Source organism: Hypanus sabinus, chromosome 9 (genome assembly GCF_030144855.1).
Source record: "Hypanus sabinus isolate sHypSab1 chromosome 9, sHypSab1.hap1, whole genome shotgun sequence".
Taxonomy (NCBI): Eukaryota; Metazoa; Chordata; class Chondrichthyes; order Myliobatiformes; family Dasyatidae; genus Hypanus; species Hypanus sabinus.
The window spans coordinates 72,159,617-72,173,999 of NC_082714.1; the positions used below are offsets into that span (position 1 = coordinate 72,159,617).

The 14,383-nt window shown below is 43.6% G+C and overlaps 1 protein-coding gene across 7 annotated transcripts in view; it reads left to right on the plus strand.

Moving 5' to 3' along the window:
• Window positions 1-14,383, plus strand: part of LOC132399482 (gametocyte-specific factor 1-like) — a 59,811-nt gene that overhangs the window by 27,695 nt on the left and 17,733 nt on the right. For 5 of the 7 annotated variants that reach the window (XM_059979902.1, XM_059979903.1, XM_059979901.1 and 2 more), the window contains 2 exons: window positions 1,007-1,137; window positions 10,828-10,874. In XM_059979902.1, coding sequence (XP_059835885.1) covers window positions 1,007-1,137; window positions 10,828-10,874 — 178 coding nt within the window. The remainder of the gene's footprint in view (window positions 1-1,006; window positions 1,138-10,827; window positions 10,875-14,383) is intronic. The other 2 variants (XM_059979906.1, XM_059979905.1) reach the window with 1 other exon arrangement.

Here is a 14,383-nt window from a genome sequence, read left to right on the forward strand (position 1 = left end):
TCTAATTTCTGATCACTGTCTTCAACACCACTTATTTTGGTGTCATCTGCAAGCTTACTAAACCATGATTTGTACACCAACATTCAAGTTTTTTATATAAATGAGCAGTGAAGGTCCCGGTGATGACTTCTATGGCACACCACTTGTTACATGTCTCTAGTCAATAAGCAACCATCGACAATTACTCTTCTTTCCCATCATTGAGCCATTTTTCTGTATCCACTATCTCTTCCTGGATCCCATGCAATCTGAAATTTCAGACTAGAGTTCCACGTAGGACCTTGTCAAAGGTCTTACTGAAGGCCATGTAGACAACATCCACTGCCTGAGCCTCAGCTATCCTCTTGGTTACCTCTTCAAGAAACTAATTGTCACAACAAATTTGCCTTTTTTTACCTGGGGTGGAATGGCAACCCCTTCACCCCCAAATGGGCTTGTGGCTTTGACAGATAAAGAAGTCCAGGGGCCCTCCCAAGTAGCCAACTCCCTTCCATCAGGTGATCTAAATGCCCTGCATCCATCCTCCACCTTAGAGGAAGGTTGCATCCTCTTCCCTGAGGGGTGAGGAAATTCAGTGACCATCACCACGAAGGAAACCTTTATGCAAACGCAGAGGAGCTGCTCTCCCAATGAGCAGGATTTGGATGATATCTGACCCCATTGTTTCCTGCTAGTGCAGATGGGTGGAAGAAGGACGTGAGCTATTTCAAAGGATGAAACTCTGAACAGGATCCGTTGTCAGGAAGAACTTTCCCACTGTGACTCTGTCTATTTGGGTACATAGACCATATTCACACAGTTTTCAGGAAGAACACAGCCCTAGTGTTAACATTCAGTCTGATGTAGAAGTTGACCATAAGTGACTTTCATTGGTATTTTGGCATAATAATTCCCTCAAATGGATGCGTGCGAAGTTCTACTTTCTATATATGAATATTCAGTTGAGGTGAAGGTCATTGTGATTATTGATGGAATTGTGGGTGTTTCATTTCTCCCTTATCTGTAGTTCTATTTCAGCTTATGAAAATAGCACCAATATTGCTACTGCGATCAGAGCTCCCAAATCTTTTCCAGAACAGCTTTCATCATCGAATATTCATCTGGGATCGATTCCATTTGTTCAGCCTTGGAGAATTGGTAAGGTGGAGAATGAAATTGGGTTAATGAGGACTGTCGTTAAATTTTGTCTCTAGCAAGCTGGTCTGATAACAGATGATTCCCCCCTACTCTGTGTAAATCGGTTTGTTAATCTGTTTGTGTCATTCAGGAAACACATCCGTGGTGTTTCTGTTGAGAAGGCGAGATGGGTGGCAGTCACACCATGAGAACTATAATGATCCTGTTGAATTTAAGGACACAGTTTCACTGTTGACACAATAATAGTATTTGTAGATACAGAAGAAATATACAGCACAATACAGGCCCGGTGGCGCACAAAGCTGTGCTGAGCGTGTCCCTACTTTAGAACTACTTAGGCTTTCCCATAGCCCTCTATTCTAAGCTCCAGGTAGCCATCCAGGAGTCTCTTAAAAGACCCTATCGTTTCCGCCTCCACCACTGCCGCCAGCAGCCCAATCCACGCACTCACCACTTAGCGTATATTTAAAAAAAACAATTACCCCTGACATCTTCTCTGTACCTGCTTCCAAGCACCTTAAAACTATACCCTCTCATGCTAGCTATTTCAGTCCTGCGGAAAATCCTCTGAATATCCACATGATCAATGCCTCTCATTATCTTGTATACCTCTATCAAGTCATCTCTCATCCTCCATCGCTCCAAGGAGAAAAGGCCAATCTTTGTATCATCAGCAAATTTGTTGGTCCAGTTTACCACATTATCATCCAGATCATTGATATAGATGACAAATAACAATGGACCTAGCATTGATTCCTGTGGCACACCACTAGTCACAGGCCTCCACTCAGAGAATCAATCCTCCACTACCACTCTCTGACTTCTCCCATTGAGCCAATGCCTAATCCAGTTTACTACCTCACCATGTATACCTAGTGACTGAATCTTCCTAACTAACCTCCCATGCGGGACCTTGTCAAAGGCATTACTGAAGTCCATGTAGACAACTTCCCTTCATCCGCTTTGCTTGTAACATCCTCGAAAAACACTAATAGATTGGTTAAACATGACCTACCACGCACAAAGCCATGTTGACTCTCCCTAATAAGTCCCTGTCTATCCAAATAGTTGTAGATCCTATCTCTTAGTACTCCTTCCAATAATTTACCTACTACTGACGTCAAACTTACTGGCCTATAATTTCCTGGATTACTTATAGCTGGAACATTATTTCTTAGCTCTTAAACTCAATCCCACGATTGATGAAGGCCAATGTACCATATACCACCTTAGCAGTTTGAGTGTCAGCAGCTTTGAGTGTCCAATGGACTCAGACCCCAAGATCCCTCTGATCCTCCACACTGCTAAGAATCTTACCATTAATGCTATATTCAGCCATCATATTTGACCTACCAAACGGAACCACCTCACACTTACCTGGGTTGAACTCCATCTGCCACTTCTCAGCCAAGCTTTGCATCCTATTGTAACTTCTAACAGCCCTCCACACTATCCACCACACCCCCAACCTTTGTGTCATCAGCAAATTTACCAGCCCATCTCTCCACTTCTTCATGGAGGTCATTTATAAAAATCACAAAGTGTAGTGGTCCCAGAACAGATCCATAGAACCATAGAACACTACAGCTCAGTGCAGGCCCTTCAGCCCTCCATGTTGTGCTGACCCATATAATCCTTATTTTAAAAAAAGTACCAACACAACTGCATAACCCTCCATTTTTCTTTCATCCATGTGCCTGTCCAAGAGGCTCTTAAGTACTCCTAATGTTTTAGCCTCCACCACCATCCCTGGCAAGTCAGTCCAGGCATCCAGGCACTCACAACCTTCTGTTTGTATATATAAAAAAACCCCCAAAAAAACAACTTACCCCTGATGTCTCCCCTAAACTTCCCTCCCTTAATTTTGTGCATATGCCCTCTGGTGTTTGCTATTGGTGCCCTGAGAAACAGGTACTGACTATCCACCCTATCTATGCCTCTCATAATCTTGTAGACCTCTGTCAAGTCCCCTCTCATTCTTCTATGCTCCAAAGAGAAAAGTCCCAGCCCTGCTGACCTTGCTTCACATGACTTGTTCTCCAAACCAGGCAACATCCTGGTAAATCTCCTCTGCATCCTCTCCATAGCTTCCACATCCTTCCTATAATGAGGTAACCAGAATTGAACACAATACTCTTTAAGGATGGTCTCACCAGAGATTTGTAGAGTTGCAACATGACCTCTCTACTCTTGAACTCAGTCCCCCTGTTTATGAAGCCTAGCATCCCATAGGCCTTCTTAACTATCCTGTGAAGCAACCTTGAGGGATGTATGGATTTGAACACCAAGGTCCCTTTGTTCATCCACACTCTTAAGTAACTGACCATTAATCCTGTACTCAGTCTTCTGGTTTGTCCTCCCAAAATGCATCACCTCACACTTGTCCGGATTGAACTCCATCTGCCATTTTTCTGCCCAATTCTGCAACCTGCCTATGTCCTCTTGTAACCTTTGACAACCTACAGCTCCATCCACAACTCCTCCAATCTTCGTGTCATCTGCAAACTTACTCACCCATCCTTCTGCCTCTACACACAGGTCATTTATAAAAATTACAAATAGCCAGGGTCCCAGGACAGATCCTTGCGGCACTCCACTAGTCACCGACCTCCAGGCAGAATGCTTTCCTTCCACAACTACCCTCTGCTTTCTTCCTTTAAGCCAATTTTTTATTCAAACAGCCAAGGTTCCACTTATCCCATGCCTCATGACTTTCTGGATGAGTCTGTCATGAGGGACCTTGTCAAATGCTTTGCTAAAGCCCATGTAGACCACATCCACTGCCCTACCCTCATCAATTTCTTTTGTTACCGCTTCAAAAAACTCAGTCAGGCTCGTGAGGCAAGATCTTCCCTTCACAAAGCCATGTTGACTATCCATGAGTAGACTGTACTTCTCCAAATGCTCATAGATCCCATCCTTAAGAATCCTTTCCAGTAGTTTGCATACCACTGACGTAAGACTCACCTGTCTATAGTTCCCAGGTTTCTCCCTATTACCTTTTTTAAATTGGGAACTACATTTGCCATTCTCCAGTCCTCCGGTTCTTCCCCTGCAGCCAAAGAGGATTCAAAGATCATAGCTAATGCTCTTGCGATCTCTTCTCTTAATTCCCACAACATCCTGGGGTGTATCATATCAGGCCCTGGGGATTTAGCAATATTAATGTTTTTAGGAAGAACCAGCACAACTACTTCCTTAATCTCAATATTGTTCAGCACACAGGCCGCTCTACTTCGACCTCATCCTGATCAAGATCCTTTTCACTTGTGAATACTGAAGCAAAGTATTCATTTAGGACCTCCCCAACATCCTCCGCTTCTAGGCACATGTTGCCCTCTTTATCCTTCATTCTCGTCATCCTCCTATTCTTCACATATGCATAGAATGCCTTGTGGTTCTCCTTAATCCTACATGCCAAGGCCTTCTCATGCTCCCTTTGAGCTCTCCTAAGTCCTTTCTTTAGCTCCTTCCTGGCTACCTATATTTCTCATAAGCCCCTCCTACTTCCTGCTTCTTATATCTAACATATGCTTCCTTTTTCCTCTTGACGAGTTGCCTCACGTGTTTCGTCAGCCATGGTTCCCTTTTCCTACCACTTTTTCCTTGCCGCAGTGGGACAAACCTATCCTGAACCCAGCTCAAGTGGTCCCTAAACTTTTCCCACATTACTTCTGTGCTTTCCTCTTTGAACATCTGTTTCCAATTTACTCTCGCTAGTTCCTGCCTCATCCCTTCAAAGTTAGCCCTTTCCCAGTTAAGCACTTTACCATTTTGTCTGATTTTATCCCTTTCCATAGCTATGCTGAAGCTAAGGGAGTTGTGGTCACTCTCACCAAAATGTTCCCCCAACAAGAGGTCTGTCACCTGACCAGGTTCATTACTCAACTAGATCCAGTATAGTCTCTCCTCTCGTTGGCTGGTCCACATACTGTGTCAGGAATCCCTCTTGAACACACCTGACAAATTCAGCCCCATCTATCCCCCTTGCACTCAGGAGGTGCCAGTCAATATGAGGGAAGTTGAAATCTCCCATAACTACTACCCTGTATTTCCTGCACCATTCTAAAATTTGCCTGTTTATCTGCTCCTCGGTGTACCAAGGGCTATTTGGGGGCCTGTTGACTACTCCCAGCACAGTGATTGATCCCTTCCTATTTTTGACTTTCACCCAGACCTGTGGACACTCCTTCTGCATAGAAACATAGAAAATAGGTGCAGGAGTAGGCCATTCGGCCCTTTGAGCCTGCACCGCCATTCAGTATGATCATGGCGGATCATCCAACTCCAGAACCCTGTACCTGCTTTCTCTCCATACCCCCCGATCCCTTTAGCCACAAGGGCCATATCTAACTTCCTGTTAAATAATAGCCAATGAACCGGCCTCAACTGTTTCCTGTGGCAGAGAATTCCACAGATTCACCACTCTCTGTGTGAAGAAGTTTTCTCATCTCAGTCCTAAAAGGTTTCTCCTTTATTCTTAAACTGTGACCCCTCGTTCTGCAGCGTTCTCCCTTTCTATAGCTGTGATACTATCCCTGATCAGCAATGCCGCTCCTTCCCCTTTTCTACCTCCCATCCTATTCCTTTTAAAACACCTGAACCCTGGGACCTGCATCATCCAATCCTGCCCTTCCTCCAACCAAGTTTCAGTAACGGCCACAACATCGTTGTTCTGCGTACTAATCCATGCTCTAAGTTCATTCTCCTTGTTCCTAATACTCCTAACATTGAAATAGACACATTTCAACCCTTTTAACTGGCTACAATTAAGTTCTGTCCCCTGCCTGTCCTTCCTCATCAACTCAGAACTCTTAGCATCATGTCTTTGTCCTTCTATCTTATTCCCTGCACTCACATTCTGATTCCCACCCCCCTGCCAAACTAGCTTAAACCCTCCCGAACAGCTCTATCAAACTTGCCCGCCAGGATATTGGTCCCCCTGGGATTCAAGTGCAACCTGTCCTTTTTGTACAGGTCACACCCACCCCAAAAGAGGTCCCAATGATCCAGAAATCTGAATCCTTGCTCCCTGCTCCAATCTCTCAGTCACGTATTTATCCTCCACCTCATTCTATTCCTATTCTCACTGTCGTGTGGCATATGCAGTAATCCCGAGATTACTACCTTTGAGGTCCTGCTTTTCAACTTCCTTCCTAACTCTCTGTAGTCTTCTTTCAGGACCTCTTCCCTTTTCCTACCCTTGTCATTGCTACCAATATGTACCACGACCTCTGGCTGTTCTCCCTCCCACCACAGGATATCTTGGACGCGATCAGATACATCTTGAACCCTGGCACCTGGGAGGTAAACTATCATCCGAGCTTCTTTCCTGTGTCCACAGATTCGCCTGTCTGAACCCCTGACTATAGAGCTCCCTATCACTACTGCCTTTCTCTTCCTTTCCCTACCCTGCTGAGCCACAAGGCCAGACTCTGTGCCAGAGGCACGGCCACGGTAGCTTCCCCCAGGTAGGTTGTCCCCCCTAACAGTACTCAAACAGGAATACTTATTGTCAAGGGGTACAGCCACAGGGGTACCTGACTCTTCCCCTTCCGTCTCCTGACTGTGACCCATTTCTCTGTCCCCTGTGGCCACGGAGTGACCACCTGTCTGTAACTCCTCTCTATCACCTCCTCACTCTCCCTGACCAGACGAAGGTCTGCAGCTGCAGCTCCAGTTCCCTACCACGGTCCCTTAGGAATTGCATTTTGATGCAGTGGGTGCAGATGTGGCCATCCACGACGCCGGGAGTCTCCAAGACCTCCCACGTCTGACACCGACCACAGAAAATTGGCCTGACACATATACTACCTCCGTTTGCAATCAACAACAGCCTCACCTCGTCCCGTTACCGCCAAAGCCTGTGGAGCCAAAGCCCTTTCACTCCACTGCTTGCTCCAGCTCCCTTAGGTGCTCTCTTGCTGCTTTCTGGTTCCGAATCAAAATCCCTGAGGCACGCCACTGGCCTCGATGCAGAATATGACCTGCCTACAACCACTCTTTGCCTTCTGTGGTCAAGCCAGTTCTGGATCCACAAAGCAATGTTCCCTTGAATCCCATGTGTCTTTATTATCTCACTAAGCCTTGGATGGGGTACCTTATCAAATGCCTTGCTGAAATCCATTTACACTACATCTACTGCTCTACCTTCATCAATGTACACTTTAGTTACATCCTCAAAAAATTCAATCAGGCTCGTAAGGCACGACCTGCCTTTGAGAAAGCCATGCTGACTATTCCTAATTATATTATGCCTCTCCAAATGTTCATAAATCCTGCCTCTCAGGATCTACTCTGTCAATTTTAAGAAATTTAAGAGACTACTACACAGGTACATGGAGGAATTTAAGGTGGAGGGTTATATGGGAGGCAGGGTTTAAGGGTTGGCACAGTATTGTAAGCCTTACAGCTTGTACTGTGCTGTATTGTTCTATGTTCTAATTTACCAACAACTGAAGAAAGACTCACTAGCCTATAATTTCCTGGGCTATCGCTACTCCCTTTCTTGAATAAGGGAACAACATCCGCAACTCTTCAATCCTCTGGAACCTCTCCCATCCTGATTGATGCAAAAGTCATTGCCAGAGGCTCAGCAATCTCCTCCCTCGTCCCACATGAGCCTGGGGTACATCCAACTTGATGCTTTCCGAAAGCTCCAGCACATCCTCTTAATATCTACATTCTCAAGCTTTTCAGTCCATTGCAAGTCATCCCTACAATCACCAAGATCCTTTTCCATAGTGAATACTGGAGCAAAGTATTCATTAAGTATTTCCGCTATTTCCCCCAGTTCCATACACACTTTTCCATTGTCACACTTGATTGGTCCTATTATGTCTCCTCCTCTTGCTCTTCACATACTTGTAGAATGCCTTGGGATTTTCCTTAATCCTGTCTGCCAAGGTCTTCTCATGGCCGCTTCTGGCTCTCCTAATTTCATTCTTAAGCTCCTTCCTGCCATCCTTATAATCATCTAGATTCATATCATTACCTAGTTTTTGCTGGAATATTTCTTCAAATGTGAGAAATACACTACCGTAAATTCCGGACTATAAGCCGCTACTTTTTTCCCACGCTTTGAACACTGCGGCCTATACTACGGTGCGGCTAATGCATGTTTTTTTTTCATGCCGCCAAAAACATTTTGCCTCGTAACAGTAGACCAATAAAATTGATGAGTAGTTCTCAGAGGTCCAATGAAATTGTACGATAAATCAAGCGCACTTTCACAATTAAATTATTGTAAATCAGTCATTTGTACTCACCCTCATCAACATAGAAAACACTGGAAGAAAAGCATATGATGCAGCTTTTAAGTTAAAGGTGATCAATCTGGAGGTTGAAGAAGGAAATCGAGCTGCTGCACATAATCTTGGCATAAATGAATCGATGTTGAGACGGTGGAGATGCCAGTGTGAAGAACTGAGTCAATGCAAAAAGACGACAAAAGCTTTCAGAGGTAATCATAGCAGATGGCCCGAACTTGAAAACTTTCTTGAAGACCGGGTTAACACACAGAGAGCAGGTGGCTACGGTGTTTCCACTGTGCAGATCAGACTGAAGGCTAAAGCAATCGCCACCAAAATGAAAATCGAAGATTTTAGAGGTGGGCCATCGTGGTGTTTTAGATTTATGAGACGAAAAGGCCTGTCCGTCAGGGTACGCACGACTCTGTGTCAGCAGCTCCCTCCCGACCACGAGGAAAAGCTTGCTAACTTCCGCACATTCACTCAAACAAAGATAACGGAGAATTCCATCGGGCCAGATGATATCATAAATATGGATGAAGTACCTTTGATGTTTGACCTGCCTCTCACTCGGACTGTTAATAAAAAAGGTGACTCATCCATCACACTGAAAACAAGTGGCCATGAGAGAACGCATTTTACTTGTGTTCTGAGCTGCACAGCATCCGGACTAAAGCTTCCACCGATGGTGATTTTTTAAGCGGCTGACAATGAAAGTTCAGTGAAAGCTGCCATCAAGAGTACAAACTCAATTCCAGCTGTGATTCCTGGGGGCACCACGAAGTATTTGCAGCCACTGGACATCAGCGTGAACCGGGCATTTAAAGTGGCGCTGCGCGTTGAGTGGGAGGCTTGGATGACGAGCGGCGAGAAATCCTTTACCAAAACAGGACGCATGCGAAGAGCATCTTTAACTCAAGTCTGCCAGTGGATCCTTAATGCGTGGAGCCGTGTCACAACATCCACCATCACCAGCGGGTTTCGAAAGGCTGGACTGCTGCGTGATGAAGAGGACCGCGTGCGCTCAAGTGAGAGCGACAACGAAGAGACTGAAGTGAGTGACGAGATCCTGAGGTTTTATTCAATTCGGACACTGAAGAAGAGGACTTTGATGGTTTTAGTGCGCAGGAGGAAGATGAAGAAGGTGATCAATAACTTTTCCTGGTAGGCTGCAGTATATATATTTATTTACCAGTCGTTAGGAGATATTGGAATGTTGTTCATGCACTGTTCAGTAAAAAAGTATACGCAACGTAATTTGTGTGTTACCGATACGTATGTATATTTATGTAAAGTAGCTGTGTTACAGGCACTGTTCGAAAAAAAGCATTTGCAATATATATTTGTTTATGGTACCATACGGATTTAATTAAAAGTTAAAAAATCCTCACGTAATATTTCTGTGTAAATATCTCATATTACTACGTGGGACACCTGCGGCTTAAAATCCGGTGCGGCTTGTACAAGTACAAAATTGATTTTCTTTCTAAAATTAGAGCGTGCGGCTTTTACTCAGGTGCGCTCTGTAGTCCGGAATCCCTCGTCCCACAAGAGCCTGGGGTACATCCAACTTGATGCTTTCCGAAAGCTCCAGCACATCTTCTTAATATCTACATTCTCAAGCTTTTCAGTCCACTGCAAGTCATCCCTACATCACCAAGATCCTTTTCCATAGTGAATACTGGAGCAAAGTATTCATTAAGTATTTCCGCTATTTCTCCCAGTTCCATACACACTTTTCCATTGTCACACTTGATTGGTCCTATTATGTCTTCTCCTCTTGCTCTTCACATACTTGTAGAATGCCTTCGGATTTTCCTTAATCCTGTCTGCGAAGGTCTTCTCATGGCCGCTTCTGGCTCTCCTAATTTCATTCTTAAGCTCCTTCCTGCCATCCTTATAATCGTCTAGATTCATATCATTACCTAGTTTTTGCTGGAATATTTCTTCAAATGTGAGAAATACACTAGTCCATTGGTGCATTGCAAGCTGCCAAGCACCATGGAAACTAGCAATGTACTTTGAAGCAAATTGAGAAATAAATTTTGGAAAGCAGGTTAATCCTCCTACCAACAGCACTTCCTCCTTTCAGAGTGAATTTCTCCACAGTAATTTGCTGCACTGTGACCTCTGTACTCTCCTTGTCTTTGTGTTCCAGCTCACTGTCTCACGTTTTGCTTCTTACTCCTTTGCACATTAAGCATACTTTTTATTTAAAATGCTTAATAGATTTTTAATGGAATGTTTTTTTGCAGAAACTTCAGAAATGTAAAATTATTTATCTGAATAAGTGGCATGGTTAATATAGGTGAAATCATTTACTGTCCTCTGGACAGCAAGAGCAGGTCTAATTGTGATAACGCATTCAAATTCCTGGAAGAATAATTCTTTAATCAAGTTACAGCAATGTGTGATTATGTTCATTTTTGTTTGTTTTTAGGTACAGGTTCCAAAATGAAGGAGTCATCCAGCGTCCCACCAGAGTCTGTGAGTGAAAGGATTAATAATTAGTTGAAATGTGGAACTAACTTGAAGTTTGGTAAAATTTCTTATTACTCATTTCAATGGCAAAATAGTTTTTGATTGATGCATCTGGATTGTGAAAGTAAAGTAGAATAGTTTAAAGTATTAACTGAGTCCTAAGTCCAGTGGCTGCACAGGTTAATAAGGTGGTAAAGAAGACATATTTATTACTTAATACTCGAGGCACTGAGTTTGAGTCTGAAAGTTGTGTTGCAGCTTTCTAAACCTCTTGTAAGGTTGTATCTAGAGTATTGTTTTCAATTCTGGTTGCTCTGTTAAAGGAGGTTTGCCAGAATGCTGCTGCATTAGAGGGCAGTGAGATAAATTTGGTTTATTTTCTGTAGCGCACAAGAGGATAAGAAGTCCTGAAAGAAGTTTACAGGATTATGAGAGGTTTGGATAGGGTAGACATTAGGAATCTTGCTGCCAGGGTGATGGTAGAGGCAGATACAGTCAAGGCATTTGAGGTACTTAAGCACACGCATTGCAGAGAATTGAGGGATAAGGACATTGTGTAGGCAGAAGGAGTTAGTTAGGCATTTACTTGCTAGTTGGTTTGGCACAACGTTCCTGTGCTGTATATTTCTATGTTCTATTTCAGTGTGGGGTGCATACATTTCTTTAAATAAATAATGATTCCATAGTTGGGGGTTTGTGCCCCAAAGGCATATACCTCTTCATTAATTTCACCAAGCATTCTAAAAGCAAATGTCTATTTACTTTGTTTCCATTATATCATTCGGATTCGATTATGACTGTTCTTGGTTCACTAAAATATTGCATTTAGTGTTGGCAAATCAGGCTGCAAAGACGCTGCAAAATTAGATGTTGTAATGTATTTTTTATAAATTATTGGATCTAAATGTGCAAGATAAAGTTGGTAAATTTGTGGATAATAAAATAGCTTGTATTACAGACAGTATGGAAGGGTATGAAAAGTTAGTGGGATTTTGATCAGCTCGGTATATGGGCAGAGGATTAGCAAATAGCTTTCAATTCAGATAAATGTGAGGTATTGCATTTTGAGAGATCAAACTAAGGAAGGACTAGTACTTCCCACTTTTCTGCAATTTAACTATTTTTTTTGGTTTCCCCATGAAAAGTCTTTGATCCAAAATGGGAGCTTTGTTTCTAATCCCATAGATGTTGTCTAGTCTACTGACCATTGTTAAGAAGAAAGAATGCTGTAGTCATATTTATGGGCAAGGTAATTTTTGTTGTGAGAAATTTTCGTAGCATAACAGATCATGGTGTAGAATTAGAATCCATTTGGGACAATGGCAAAAGTTGGGAGTCATTGATAGTAGTTGCATTATTGCATCTGGCAGAGATAAGAAGTTTCAAGTGCTTGTAACAGGATAATTCAGTACATACAAACATAGGAACATGGAAAACCTACAGCACAATACAGGCCCTTCGGCCCACAAAGTTCTGCCGAACATGACCTTGCCTTAGAAATTACTAGGCTTATCTATAGCCCTCTATTTTAATAAGCTCCATGTTCCTATCTAAAAGTCTCTTAAAAGACCCTATCATATCCACCTCCACCACTGTTGTTGGCAGCCCATTCCACGCACTCACCACTCTCTGAGTAATAAAACACACCCCTGACATCTCCTTGGTACCTACTCCCCAGCACCTTAAACCTGTGTCCTCTTGTGGCAATCATTTCAGCCCTGGGGAAAAAGCCTCTGACTATCCGCACAATCAATGCCTCTCATCGTCTTATACTCCTCTATCAGGTCACCTCTCATCCTCTGTTGCTCCAAGGAGAAAAGACCGAATTCACTCAACCTGCTCTCATGAGGCATGCTCCCCAATCCAGGCAACATCCTTGTAAATCTCCGCTGCCTCTTTTCTATGGCTTCCACATCCTTCCTCTAGTGAGGTGACCAGAACTGAGCACAGTACTCCGTGGGTTCTGACCAGAATCCTATATAACTGCAATATCACATCTCTGCTCCTAAATTCAGTTCCGCGGTTGATGAAGGCCAATACGTCGCACACCTTCTTAACCACAGAGTCAACCTGCGCAGCTGCTTTGAACATCCTGTGGACTCGGACCCCAAGATCCCGCTGATCCTCCACACTGCCAAGAGTCTCATCATTAATACTATATTATGCCATCATATTTGACCTACCAAAATGAACCATTTCACACTTACCTGGGTTGAACTCCACCTGCCGCTTCTCAGCCCAGTTTTGCATCCTATAAATATCCCGCTGTACAGCCCTCCACACTATCCACAACACCTCCAACCTTTGTGTGATCAGTAAACTTACTAAACCATCCCACCACTTATTCATCCAAGTCATTTGTAAAAATCACGAAGAGTAAGGGTCCCAGAACAGATCCCTGATGCACCCCACTGGTGACTGACCTCCCTGCAGAATATGACCCTTCTACAACCACTCTTTGCCTTCTGTGGGCAAGCCAGTTCTGGATTCACAAAGCCATGTCCCCTTGTATCTCATGCCTCTTTACTTTCTCAATAAGCCTTATCAAATGCCTTGCTGAAATCCATATACACTACGTCTACTGCTCTTTCTTCATCAATGTGTTTAGTCACATCCTCAAAAAATTCAATCAGGCTTGTAAGGCATGACCTGCCCTTGAGAAAACCATGATGTCTACTGCTAATCATATTACACCTCCCCAAATGTGCATAAGTCCTGCCTCTCAGGATCTTTTCTATCAACTTACCAACCACTGATGTAAGACCCATTGGTCCATAATTTCCTGGGCTATCTTTACTCCCTTTCTTGAATAAAGGAACAACATCCACAACCCTCCAGTTCTTCAGAACCTCTCCCATCCCCATTGATGATGCAAAAATCATCGCCAGAGGCTCAGCAATCCCCTACCTCGCTTCCCACAGTAGCCTGGGGTACATCTCATCCGGTGCCAGCGACTTATCCAACTTGATGCTTTCCAAAAGCTCCAGCACATCCTCTTTCTTAATATCAACATGCTCAAGCTTTTCAGTCTGCTGAAAGTCATCACTACAATCGCCAAGATCCTTTTCCATAAGTAAAGTATTCATTAAGTACCTCTGGTATTTCCTCCGGTTCTGTACACTTTCCCACTCAAACACTTGATCGGTCCTATTCTTTCATATCTTATTGTCTTGCTCTTCACATACTTGTAGAATGCACTAGACACTAGAATACTGCAGCACAGTGCAGGCCCTTCGGCCCTCGATGTTGTGCTGACCCATATATTCCTTTTAAAAAAAAAAGTACTAAACCTACACTACCCCGTAACCCTCTATTTTACTTTCATCCATGTTCCTGTCCAAGAGGCTCTTAAATACCCCTAATGTTTTAGCCTCCACCGCCATCCCAGGCAAGTCATTCCAAGCATCCACAACCCTCTGTTTAAAAAAACTTACTCTTGACATCTACCCTAAACTTCCCTCCCTTAACTTTGTACATATGCCCTCTGGTGTTTGCTATTCGTGCCCTGGGAAACA